General features: G+C 41.7%; 1 protein-coding gene across 1 annotated transcript; it reads left to right on the top strand.

The window, feature by feature from the left end:
* The first annotated feature begins 1,500 nt into the window (after positions 1-1,500).
* On the top strand, positions 1,501-3,488 carry LOC125102851 (developmental pluripotency-associated 5 protein-like). The gene is made up of 3 exons (XM_047734435.1): positions 1,501-1,728; positions 1,937-2,116; positions 2,878-3,488. Exons 1-3 carry the CDS (start codon positions 1,551-1,553, stop codon positions 3,039-3,041), a joined length of 522 nt encoding a protein of 173 aa, XP_047590391.1. The 5' UTR covers positions 1,501-1,550; the 3' UTR covers positions 3,042-3,488.
* The last annotated feature ends 9,258 nt before the right edge of the window (positions 3,489-12,746 follow it).

Here is a 12,746-nt window from a genome sequence, read left to right as displayed (position 1 = left end):
ATTGCTCTGCCAGTCTCTGGCTGACAATAGAAACATTTTCAACTCCCAGATGACTTCAAAATATAGAAAAAGAATCCTATAGTAATGATGTGAGCAGCTCCTAATATCAATTGAACTCCAGATGATTAGACTAATAACAATATCATTTCCCTTGCCAGTGATCCAATTAGAATACGGCACATGTCCTAATTTTGAAATGAGGTAAAGCCTAAGAGGCTTCCAGGATAGGTTTCCACTTCTGAAAAGAGCCATGAAAAAGACTTTGTCCCTCCTCTTCTCCTGTTGGTTGGGACTGGACATGATTTGGGAAAGAGCTATAAGCATCTTGCTACCAGCTGGATGAAGCCAATACAGTATCAAGTGGGAGGGGAGGAATACACAGAAATTGAATCTGAGCCCTGACATGCTATCCTTGGACTTACTGTTATTGACAATTTCCCATTTGAATTTACATAACATGGGGTTCCCCCCAGCTTTATTGAAGTATAATTAACAAAAGTTGTGTATATTTAACTGTACTGATTTGATTAACTGGTTTGATTTTTTGTTAGTCAATAGATATATACTGATTCAATATATTGCATGTTTAATTGTTTGATTTTGTATGTTGTTCAAAGATTTTTATTGATTCCAAAGGAAGGGTACTTTGCAACACATTGGAACCCATGGATAGTTACTGCAACTGAACTGAGCTGAAGGCAGACACCTAACTGAGAGCCACCCAGGTGCCCCTGGAAATGTCTTTTTTTTTTTTTAATGGAGCTATAACTGACATACAACATATTAGTTTTAGGTGTATGACATAATAATTCCATAGTTGTATTGTTTTTAAAAAAAAATCCGACCAAGCAAATAACTTCTGAATAAGACATAGAATTCTCTTAAAGTACCTGGAGGGGAGATGGGCCCAGTTCAGTCAGAACCATGATTTTTAAGTCACCCTTTCCTCAAGGATTAGCAATCTGATGAAGGATAAAGGAGCCTAAATTCTGCGTTTGGGAATCTATGGTCACTATTTAATATATGCGTTTTTGTCCCAGTCCCACCACTTCCACATATATAAAAACGGAAATAACTGCATCTTCCTCACAGAGTTGTCATAAAGTACTTAGACCACAATTTAAATTGTATTAGCTGGTTGGCCCTACAGAAGTGATCCTCATACAGGGGGATCCAGTGCTGGGGAACATGAATCTCTCTGAACTATACCTAATGCTAGTGAGCAATGTGCCTTTCATAACCCCACAGTTCTGTTCCATTTATTATCAGGAAAATGATGGAACTCAAAGAAGGCCTGTGTTGTAATCCAGGTTCCTCTCCACCTTAGTTAGACCTGACAACACCAAACAGCCCCGCGGGAGGTCGGTGCCAGGCACTGCTAGGACGCCATTGGCCCGCCCGGATTTGAGGGAGCCAATCGCCAAGCACTCCTCGAGAGCAGGGGCTGCGCAGGGACCAACCAGGCCTGTGCGCAGACTGCAAGCGGTCTTGTCCCGCCTCCCGGCCACGTGGGGTTCTCTCTTCTGCGGATCCGGTCCTGGGTAGGAGCAATGGCGCCTTTCAGGATGAAGACCCAGCATGAATCCTACAGCCCAGGAGCTGGCAAGAAGTGTTCCCTTTCCAGGAATTGGCTCCTTATGCACACTCAGCAGTACTGGTGTAAGTTTAAGCACTTTCTGAAGCCATCGGTGCTTAACGTGGAGGCACGTCTGCTGGAAAAGATTTTCGGTGAGTACAGTGAAATCTTTACCCCTCGGCCCCACCTCGGTCTCTGGTGACCACCCTGAGCCACCCACTGCACACCTAAGGCAGTGGCTAATGTCCTGTAAGCCAGTGTCCCACTGACTTCCTTCGCCTGGCCCCCAAGCTCCGTGTTTTGTCCAAGCCCCCCGCCCCGGCCCCCCTTAATCCCTCGGAAATCTTCCATTCTCCACAGGTCCAAGCAGAGTCCTTCTCCCAGGGTTCGAACGGGAGTTCAAAGTCGTGCTCCAGATGAGAAAGCCCAACTCCGAGGGCAAGGTTGAAATCTTCATCCTGGGGAGACGCCGGTACCGCAAGCGTGCCAAAAGGCTGATTCGCATTTTGGCCACGAAGCCCCGAAGGAAGTCGTGTGAAGGTAAGGAGCGTCATACGCCTCCGCACTAAGTGCTGCAGGCCTAAGCTAACAACGTTCCTAAGGGAACTTTCACTTCCACCACTCCCCTCCCGCAAGCTTGGGACTCCTTCACATCTGGGGCTGCTAGGATTCCCGGGTTTCCAGGGGAGTCACAGAAAACCCGGAATACAGCGCTGTGGGAGACAGTTGGCAAACCCAAGGAAGGAAGAACCTTTAGGAACCTCCTACCCCATTCCCGTCCCACCTGTCTGCCTGCCTGATCTCCCTTTTCAGAAGCTGGGAAGGAAGCCATCTGGACTCCACTTAGTGAGAGAAAACTCGAGCCTGGGAGGTCTTGTACTCAATGATGAATTAGAATGAACCCAAGAGCATTGTAAAAATGCAGATTGCTCACCACTACTTCCCTCCAAGCTCACCCAGGAGTTAGGCATATTGGCAAACTAAAATTTCTCTGTTCCTCAGTCTCCTCACCTATAAAATAGGTTTAGTCATTGTGGCCTTCATATAGGCTTTTTCCCAAGGATTAAATGAATACAATAAAGCACTTAGAATACATAGAAAATACTTGATAAATATGAGCTATCATTATTTTATCGGGCATTCTGGGTGCTTCTGATGTAGGTGGTCTGCTCTAAGGTGACCAGTAAGTAAGTCTACCAGTAAGGTAGACTCGGCAGTGTTTTCTGTGGAGTCGCTTTCCCTGTGTGTCCTGTGTGTACTCCAGGGCAGTATATTTGCTCAATTCCATGCTTTTCTTCCAGGCACAATGATGCTCAGCCTGGAAACCATGAAATCTCTTGAAAAAGAGAATGTTCACTCCAGTGCTTTCCTCTCCACCACAGTGATGAACAGCCTGGATGAAGCCATGCAGTCGCTGGAAATAGGTCAGGAGACTGTCCAGGAACCTGTTACCAAAACAGTGTGAATTTTGTGATGAAGTTCTCAGTGCAGGGGCATCAGTCTGGGTCAGGAGCCTTATGCTTAGAGACCCAGTCTGAACTCTTTTGTTCCTGTGGCTAAGGGGAAATAAGTATTGTTAGTGGTCTACATAACTTTTTGCTGCATAGACAGCTGTTTAAAGATTCAAACATGAGTTATAATAAAAAAATAAACTTTAAAAAAGTAGATATAGATTAGTATTGTCAAGAAGGCAGTCTTGCTTTTGCACACTCCAAGATGGGAAAGAGCTAGGAATTAACAAATGGTTGGTTCTGCTTTTTCATAGTGTTCTGTATTAGGTGGGTGTGACTAGGATCTTTAATGTTCCAGGGAGCTTTTGTAGATAAGGAAGAACTTTATTGTTTATTCTTTCATTAATGCTGATTTTGAAAAAAAAAAAAAATGTTATACTGATATTAAACAAGCTTTGTAAACCCAATTGTTAAGTGTTGAAACATTGATGACAAGCCGATTCCATTCTCTTTGGCGTTTAGTTAGAAGTCTGTTAGATTTCTTTTGTTGTCTTTTTTATTTTTTATTTTTTTTAAAGATTTTATTTATTTATTTGACAGACAGAGATCACAAGTAGACAGAGAGGCAGGCAGAGAGAGAGAGGGAAGCAGGCTCCCTGCTGAGCAGAGAACCCGATGCGGGACTCGATCCCAGGACCCTGAGATCATGACCTGAGCCGAAGGCAGCGGCTTAACCGCTGAGCCACCCAGGCGCCCATCTTTTGTTGTCTTTTTTAATAGCTTAAGTGGAAAAACACATTAGTGAGTACCAAATTTATTATGACTAGAACAAAAGTATCTCTGTGTTTCTTCATTATTCCTATAATTCCAAATAGAATAGCTTTCCTGATTTAAACAATTTTATTAGTTAACTTTATTTTCTCAGTATTACCATAAATAAAAGAAAAAAGATTCCATCTCAGCCCAAGTTTGCATATCCTGGGTTCACTGACCAGTTACTTCTGGGTCCAATCCCAAGAATACCATTTGAGTATTTGGTGTAGACCAGGTTCTGTTAAGTACTTTACATACATTGTTTGACTTGATCCTCATAATAATCCTATGAAATCACAATCTATGAAAATAGATGTGATTACGCCCATTATACAGTTGAGGAAAGGACAGGGTGGGAACATCAAATAATGGGGATCCCGCTTCTTTGTCACTTTTCATGTTGATACAGGTTCGCACTACACTGTAAACTCCTTATGGCATTAGGGATGCCATTTCAATTTTCTTTTACCCCTGAGGCCCTAGGCACATAGTTAAACACTGGGTTATTGACTGTTACAGTGATTGTCTTATTTACCAACCAGTCAGCCTTAGTTAATCCAAATAATGGTGTTAATGAATAAAAACCAGGACTACTACGTGGCCATTTGACCATAATGAATCCGTGTGTATGCTGTACAATGTTAGGAAAAGTCCTTGCTTAAGTTTCATATTAATCAGGAAAGTTTATTGAATTGGTTTTTTTCCCCCATTTTCCTTAGCAATAACATGGAACTCCAGATCCAGCCTAAAGAACTAAGGAGGCAACTGGCTGAGTTTAAAAATGCCTAATGGCAGTAGGTGCTTGGGGCCCAAATAGGCAGCTCTGTTGGGAGTGGCCAGGGTTATTCACTAGCTCATAGACTTAGGGTGAGTAAACAGGAGGTTCCAGAGAAGTTCCTCTGGCTCTAGGTCATGTCACATAACCCTAGGAAAGAAAGGCCTACCACTTGGACAGGTAAGGCCTTAAAGACCTACCAAGGCATAAGTGTGGAAAGTTTCTTTACAATCTTTCATACCATTCAGCTTGGCCACAATCACATAGACTTAGGATTTGAGGTCGTCTCAGTCTAGGGCAGCATTCAGGTACTTTGGGACCTCGGTCATCTGGAACCTGGGGTCTAAGACTGGCCCCCTGCTATAGAAGTGTTCTTTCTGCTCTGCTACGTCATCTTTGTCAATAACCTCTGGGTAAATAAATATAGAAATAACCTCAGGGTTCTACCCTCACCTTCTACCTCACTCCTGGGAGTACCTGAGGTGTGGCAGAGAAAACTTCCAGCTGGAGCTGCCTGGGCCCCTTTTTATAGTCTGGGTCACTTGCTATGGCCTTCGGACTTCAGGGGTTTTGTTTCTCTCCTTAAATAACTCAGGCTTTGCTTGATAAGAATTTTATTATGAGGTACCATTGGACCATCTTTGCATTTTGTTCTTTCGTGCCTGATCATTGTTGCTCATCCTTCCTGTTTTTGGTATAGTTCCAGCATTTTCCATATTCCTTTGGCCTATTCACAGTTTACTAAATCCATCCTTTTCTACCGACATAGAGAAAATGTGCATATTTATATTTGATAACTATATCTATACTTAATAGAAAAAAAAAATACCCAGATACTTACCTTCTTACCAACAAATGTAGGTTAAACATACCCATTTATGTTTCTTATTTGTGAGTCACAATTATCTTTAAATATGTATAGTAACTTATCACTTAGGTCATGACTAAGAGTGGAAGACTAAAAAGGCAGAAAACATTTCCCTTCTTACCTTCTAGTTTCTTTGGTCTAATAATTAAAGTGACATAAGACAGTTTAACAGGAGTAAAACAAATTTCATATGTACAAAAGCCCTGAAGACATGAGACCCAAAGACATTCAAGCAATGGAAACTTATATGCCATCCTGAGCTAAGGAGAAAGGGTAGGGATCTCAGGCTTCACATGGGAGAAGACAGTTCACAGGAAAACAAGAACAAGAAGAGCAAATGTTTGGTAAACAAATGTTTGCTGAGCCTCAAGCCTCCTAGAAGTCTTTCTGCTATAAAAAGTTATCTCTAATAATAGCTCTCTTCCTGCTATGGGCAGGAATTCTATTTAATTTAAATATTAAATTAAATTCTATTTAAATTCTTGCAATTGAAGGGAGGTGAAAAGCTCTTTCCGAGTCTGCTGGGCCTCAGTTATCTTCAACCTAAAATAATCTCTGCTGAAGTGGCATATTCTGGGGCAGCATATTCTTCTCCCCCTCAAGACTAAAAAGCTGATTGGTAGCTTTTAGCCCCTGGGTACAGCTTGGCAACTTAGAGCTCCACTGTAAATTGTCCCTTGGTTGAGGAACCCTGATGTCAGTGTTGTACACCGGTCAAATTTCCTGGAGGAGAATCCTGAAGTATCCTACCCTACCTGGATAGTAAAGGCTTGGCCCCAAAATTCTGGGAGCCAATTAAGGAAAGAAGGCCAAGTACCTCAGGTTCCAGTAAGCAGTTGGGTCACTCAGTCCTTTCGTGTGAGGTACAGTCTCTGCACCCTAACTCTGCCTTTGTTTTACTCTCCCTGGAGAATAAAGGTAGTTTCCTGCCAGAGTGAAAGATAGGCAGCTGCCCAGCGTAACAGAGGGAGCAGAGATCCAGAGATATGGACTCTGGAACATCTTTGCACTCAATTCTAGATGCCACTGTCCCCAGCCCCCAGCAACCTCCAGGTCCTGAGCATTTTAGAACTCTGCAACCAAGTTGGATTGGCGGCTTCTTTTTAGAACTCTGCAACCAAGTTGGATTGGCTATTTGAGAAAGCCAAATCTGAAATCAGTTAGTCTGTCCGTCTTCCACCTTCCAAGACGTTGCTATTTTCTTCTATCGTGTGTTCCCTATTTCCTGGGTTTAATGTCTTTTTTTTTAAATCTCTTTACTGGAATCTAATGGGGCTTTAAATATAAAATCAGATACATCTGTTCCATCTGCCACTTTCCCTGCAACCTCCAGCTTGGAACATTTCTATTTTTCCTAAAGTATACCCTTTAAAAGTTCCATTCATGGAGTGCCTGGGCCGTTCAGTCGTTAAGCATCTGTCTTTGGCTAGGGTCGGGATCCCAGGGCCCTGGGCTCCACATTGGGCTCCCTCCTCCCAGGGAAACCTGCTTTTTTTTTTTTTAATTTCTGTTATTTATTTATTTTTAATTATTTATTTATTTGACACAGAGAGAGAGAGAGAGAGATCACAAGTATCAGAGAGGTAGGCAGAGGGGGAAGGGAAGCAGGCCCCCCACTGAGCAGAGAGCCTGATTCGGGACTTGATCCCAGGACCCCGAGATCATAACCGGAGCTGAAGGCAGAGACTTAACTCACTGAGCCACCCAGGTGCCCCAGAAGCCTGTTTTTTTTTTTTTTTTCTGTGGATTCACATCTAATAATCTTTCTTAAAAATCAGCTTTCGGTTTTGTTATTCCTATTTTGTTTGTGTTTCATAATCCATTGGTTTCTGCTGTAACCATTTTTTTTTTGTTTTGTTTCCTTAAGATTATTCTGTTTTCTCTAATTTTTGGAACTGAATCTTTACCTCCTTGGTTTTTATTCTTTCTGGTAACTGCAGTATGGGGAGGGATCTACAACTTCCCCAACAGCTCCTCCATCCACTCAAGGATCTCTCTGGAGCTCTGGAAACACTGCCAGGTGGCAGCAGCCTCTTCCACAGGGCTTTAATGCCAGACTCAGGTCTGCTTTTGGCCACCATTTCTCTTGGGTATCAGGCTCCTCCACCACTGGAGACCTTCCTGTTTTCTAAGACTGCCTATGAAGAACATGCACTGGCTTTATAAATATCCCACTCTAAATTTCCATGGGCTTATTTTACTATAGAAAGACAACTAGTTACTTGTTACTGATCTTCTTTTAAAGTCTTGGCCGGAACCCCAGATTTTAGGCTGTTTCCAAAGCTGTCCCAATTTTTTAAAAATTTCCTGTAGATAACCATATTTAAAAAGAGAAAGGACAAAGGGGAAAACTATTAAGCTTATCTGTTTACATGATTCAGCAAAACCTCCTACTCAAGAAGGAAGACTTAGAACACATTTGAGTAGCCATTGAGAATTTTGTACCTACTCCCAGATTTATCCTGCGGCCAGAGGATACTAGAATATCGCAGGGAATAAGAGACCCTGTTCCTTGCTTAGTTTAGTTTTCCTTTTGCTGTTGTTTTTTAAGCAGTAAAGGAAAAATTTAGAACTCTGACAGAAGTATATCAAAGGGGAAATCCAAAATAGTCCCTTATATAGTTTATAGAAGGTGATAATTAGATACTATCCACACTGACTTCTCACTCTTTCTGCTCTTGAGGATTTCTTACCTTGAACTATATACAAGTTCAGAACTATGAAGAACTTCCCTCATTTATCCCTGAAATGACAGTCCCTCACAAGATCAACGTTTTATTCATCTACTAAGGTACGGAGAGTCCTGTCTCTTCTGTTCTCTAAAGAAACAAAGATGAGCAGGCAGACCTTCTCATGACAAAAAACAGTATATAAATATTTTGAAGAACCATATGGTGCTTTCACCTTTCCACATTCCTCCTCCTGCTTGATAAAATTCGTCTGATCTCTCATGAATTATCCAGCATAAATCTTGCTTTTCTAGGCTCAGTTAGTGGCCTTTTATCAAGCCTTTGTTCATAATGAAGGAAGAAACTTCAGTGTGGTGAGCTCTGGATTGTGTCAACCCAGTCATCTTTCAAGAATGAACCCAAGCCAAAGAGCTTGAGGCAGAAAGCCCTTAGCTGTCAGCAATGTGGGCCCAGCGTCCAGTGATGAGAGCTGCCTCAGGGAGGAGTGTCTTCCCAAGGCATCCCGAATCCACTGCTCGCTACAGGGGGAGCACACCCTCTGCCCAGTCGGCCTGACTTTCCCTCCGCTCCCAGATATTGATCCCTGTTGAGCACATTGTACATGGATGTGCATCACAGAGCCTGATACCAGGAACCCGAACAGCAGCTCCTGGGGGAGGAGGGACGGCCCAGGCTTCTCGACACTCATAAACAGCCACACACAGCTTCAGATCTGTCAGTGGTAACTAGTATCAGGTTGGTGCCACACAATTCCAGTCAAAAATAGGAGGTAAAAAAGTCAAAACTTGACATTGTCTGCCAGGCTTTTTCACTCCTTACCTCATGGCAGGTTGTCATAGAGTCTAAGGTTTGGAAGCAGCCACTCTCCTTGTGTCCTGCTCCCTTCCAGAAGAGTATTAGAGACCAAAACCTGGAGTGGAAGTGGGAGGGTAGATGTTCATAAGAATGCTCACGGGAACAGACCACAGCTGCTGCTCTTGAGCCACTTTTGTGATAGAGCTAGAAAAAATAATTGTAGGTGTGAATTCACAGTATTTCTTGCAGAATGAGGTACTGTTAATCTTAAGACTTTACTTCACTGACAAAAGAGTTGATGGGAGAAGGAGAAGAGAAATACAGATTGATGACTTCTGTTCTGAGGAGGATGAGGCAAGGACATTGGCTGAGCATTAAAAGGAAAAGAGGTGTAAATTAGTTTTGAGGAGAATAGAGGGTACCAGAAAAATCCAGGCCAACTGGGAGTGCCATTTGAGATAGATGATCTTGCAATACCATTCAAAAACCCAATAGGTCCTTTGGTGGAAAATAACAAGCTGATTCTAAAAATACTTAGAAATAAAAAGGGCTAAGAATAGCAAGAAACTCCTATAGAACAAAAATAAGAAGGTAGAGCTTTTCTACTACATCTAAACCCTTTTAGACATTTTAAAAACTGCAATAATTAAGACAGTGGGTTTTGGTGTGAGAATAGACAAATACACCAATGAAACCAAAGAACCCTAAAAACTAGACTTCTGCACCTACGGAGACTTGATTTACAGCAGAAAAGGCAAAGTAGGGAAAGGATAGACTTTCACACAAGTGTTAAAGCAACTGAACATATCATTTAAAAAGAAATGAAAAGGAGGGTGCTTCGGTGGCTCAGTGGGTTAAGCCTCTGCCTTCGGCTCGGGTAATGACCTCAGGGTCCTGGGATCAAGTCCCACATCGGGCTCTGCTTGGCAGGGAGCCTGTTTCCTCCTCTCTTTCTCTCTGCCTGCCTCTCTGTCTACTTGTGATCTCTCTCTGTCAAATAAATAAATAAAATCTTAAAAAAAAAAAAATGAAAAGGAGCGCCCAGCTGGCTCCGTTGGAAGAGCATGTGACTCTTAGCATGTGACTCTTGGAGTCGTGAGTTTGAGCTCCATGTGGATATAGAGGTTACTTAAATAAATACAACGTTTAAAGAAATAAAAAGGAAATAAGAAACGTGATTGTACCTCAAACTATACACAAAACAATTTGGAGGAGAGGGAAGGGAGATGGTTGTCGTTATAAAAAGGGCAAAACAAGAAATTCTTGGGATTCCAGGACTGTAGTGTTGGATACACAAGCCCATAGGTGAAAAAACTGTATAGACCTGAAGTCGCACACACATACATGTACATATAAACAAGTACAAATAAAATGGAGAGAGGTCTCTTTCACTGCCAATATCCTGGTTGTGATATTTTACTAGTTTTTCAAAATCCTACCATCACGGGAAATTGATAGAGTGTACAAAGAATCTGCATTACTCCTTAAAAACTGCATGTGGAGCTATATTCTCAATAAAATATTCAATTAAAATAGAAATTTTAGGGGCGCCTGGGTGGCTCAGTGAGTTGGGCCGCTGCCTTCGGCTCGGGTCATGATCTCAGGGTCCTGGGATCGAGTCCCGCGTCGGGCTCTCTGCTCAGCGGGGAGCCTGCTTCCCTTCCTCTCTCTCTGCCTGCCTCTCTACCTACTTGTGATCTCTGTCTGTCAAATAAATAAATAAAATCTTTAAAAAAAATAAAAAATAAAATAAAATAGAAATTTTAGGTAAGTTATAGGTTAAATGCAAAAGGAGAAACAATAAATTTCTAGATGATAAATGGGGACCTATGACCCACGGACAGGAAAAGTCTGCTAAACAGGACACAAAAACCACCAGCCATAAAGGAAAAAAATTGATAAAGGACATTAAAATTTAAGAATGTTTTCAAATGATACCATTAAGAACAGAATGGATGACTGAGGGACAGGAAATGGGAGATTTATCTTTCTCTGTATACCCTTTTGTACCTTCTGAATTTCATACCATCTATATACATTATATGTTTTTGAAGCTAAATTTTTTTTTAAATAAACTGTATACCCAGTGTGGACTCAAACTCACCATCCTGAGATCAGGAGTCACATCCTCTACAACTGAGCAGGCCAGGCACTCCTTGAAACTGAAATTTTAAGTAAAATCTTTGTGAGGTCAAAGACATAATGAGTGGTTGCTGGATTTGATTATAAAAAGGCCCTGAGCCTAATGATGGGTTCAGGTTTCACAGAACTATGCCATGAAACAAGGTCCAGTTTCTTTCCAGAATACATCACTTACCAATATGTCTGATCTGGGATGGTTTTATTTTCCTTTTTGGGATCTTAAAAATTTACTGAAACCTAGAGAAAGCATAAACATATTTCCTGGTGATATTATTACAACTCTGTAAAATTATATATGTATTATATAAATACACATACACACATATATAAATTGTGCCCCACTCAGGTATTAAAATAAGTATAGAGATAATGAAGAAACTAAAGTCTTGAAACTAGCATTTCTCTGGTTTTTTTTTAAGATTTTATTATTTATTTGACAGACAGAGATCACAAGTAGGCAGAGAGGCAGGCAGAGAGGGGGGAAGCAGGCTCCCTGCTGAGCAGAGAGCCCGATGCAGGGCTCAATCCCAGGACCTTGAGATCATGACCTGAGCCAAAGGCAGAGGCTTAACCCACCGAGCCACTCAGGTGCCCCTCTCTAACTGGTTTTAATGAAACTATTACAATCTATTTTGCATTTACTGTGAATAAAGGGCAAGACAATCTAAGAGCCTAGATCCAATTCCAGCTCTGCCACTCCCATGACCATGGACAAGTTGCTTAGTTTCTCTGTGTCTAAGTTTTAAGGAATGATCGATCAGAGAACCCATCTTTTTGGGTTGTTTTGAATATTGAATAAGATCACACATCTAAAACAGAACATACCTAGCACTTAAACTCTCAAGTGCTAGCCAATGTATTTTGAAAACCTTTTGGCTCCTTTTTAAAATTTTTAGCATTTAAGAGAACCTAAAATAAGATTTGTGACTTAAATTCTAGAAGTTTCATTCAACATATATAATCATTTTAAAATTTGAGTAGATTACATTTGTAAATACATTTTGGCTTATTAGTTATGAAGAAGTATATAAGTTGATTTATTAGAGAAATGTTAATAATCATGGAATAAGTAATCAGATATCAAACAGGTATACATAAGTACTCTTTTTACGCACAGTGAATCTTTCCACAAAGCCCCCCCGAATCCTTATGCTTCCAGCCTCCTGTTACACATGCTCCTCCACTTCCCAGGAGCTGGTCCCTCCACCAGGGCTCTAAGTTACATCCCTGTTGCTTTCACTAGGGCCTGAAGGCCTCAATTGTTCCCATCTGCCTCTAGATTGTCATCCCTGCCCCCACCCAACATTCTGCCCTTTTCCACAGCAAACTCGCTTATTCTCCATTGCCAACTACTTCTTTGTTCCCCCATCTCAATACAAAAGTACCTAGGCTTGGGGGCACCTGGGTGGCTCAACTGGTTAAGCGTCTGCCTTCGGCTCAGATCAAAATCCCAGCGTCTTGGGATAGAGAGGTGTAGTCTCTTCCCTCTCCCTCTGCCCCTCGCCTCATGCTCTCTCAAATAAATTAAAAAAAAATTTTAAGTATCCAGATTTTACTACCCAGGAGCTTCATCAGCTCTGCTTACCAAAAAAGTCCACTAGACATAATTCACATGCATTCCTACCTAGTTTCTAAG

Source organism: Lutra lutra, chromosome 6 (assembly GCF_902655055.1).
Source record: "Lutra lutra chromosome 6, mLutLut1.2, whole genome shotgun sequence".
NCBI classification, from domain to species: Eukaryota; Metazoa; Chordata; class Mammalia; order Carnivora; family Mustelidae; genus Lutra; species Lutra lutra.
Note: the sequence above shows the minus strand (reverse complement) of the source record. Positions and strands in the feature narration are given on the sequence as shown.

What these genes read in the sequence shown, in the direction of transcription:
- LOC125102851 (XM_047734435.1), top strand. Translation starts at nt 1,551, where the DNA reads ATGGCGCCTTTCAGGATGAAGACCCAGCATGAATCCTACAGCCCAGGA. An exon ending in TCTGCTGGAAAAGATTTTCG is followed by an intron (nt 1,729 to 1,936) that starts GTGAGTACAGTG and finishes CATTCTCCACAG; the next exon opens with GTCCAAGCAGAGTCCTTCTC. An exon ending in CCGAAGGAAGTCGTGTGAAG is followed by an intron (nt 2,117 to 2,877) that starts GTAAGGAGCGTC and finishes CTTTTCTTCCAG; the next exon opens with GCACAATGATGCTCAGCCTG.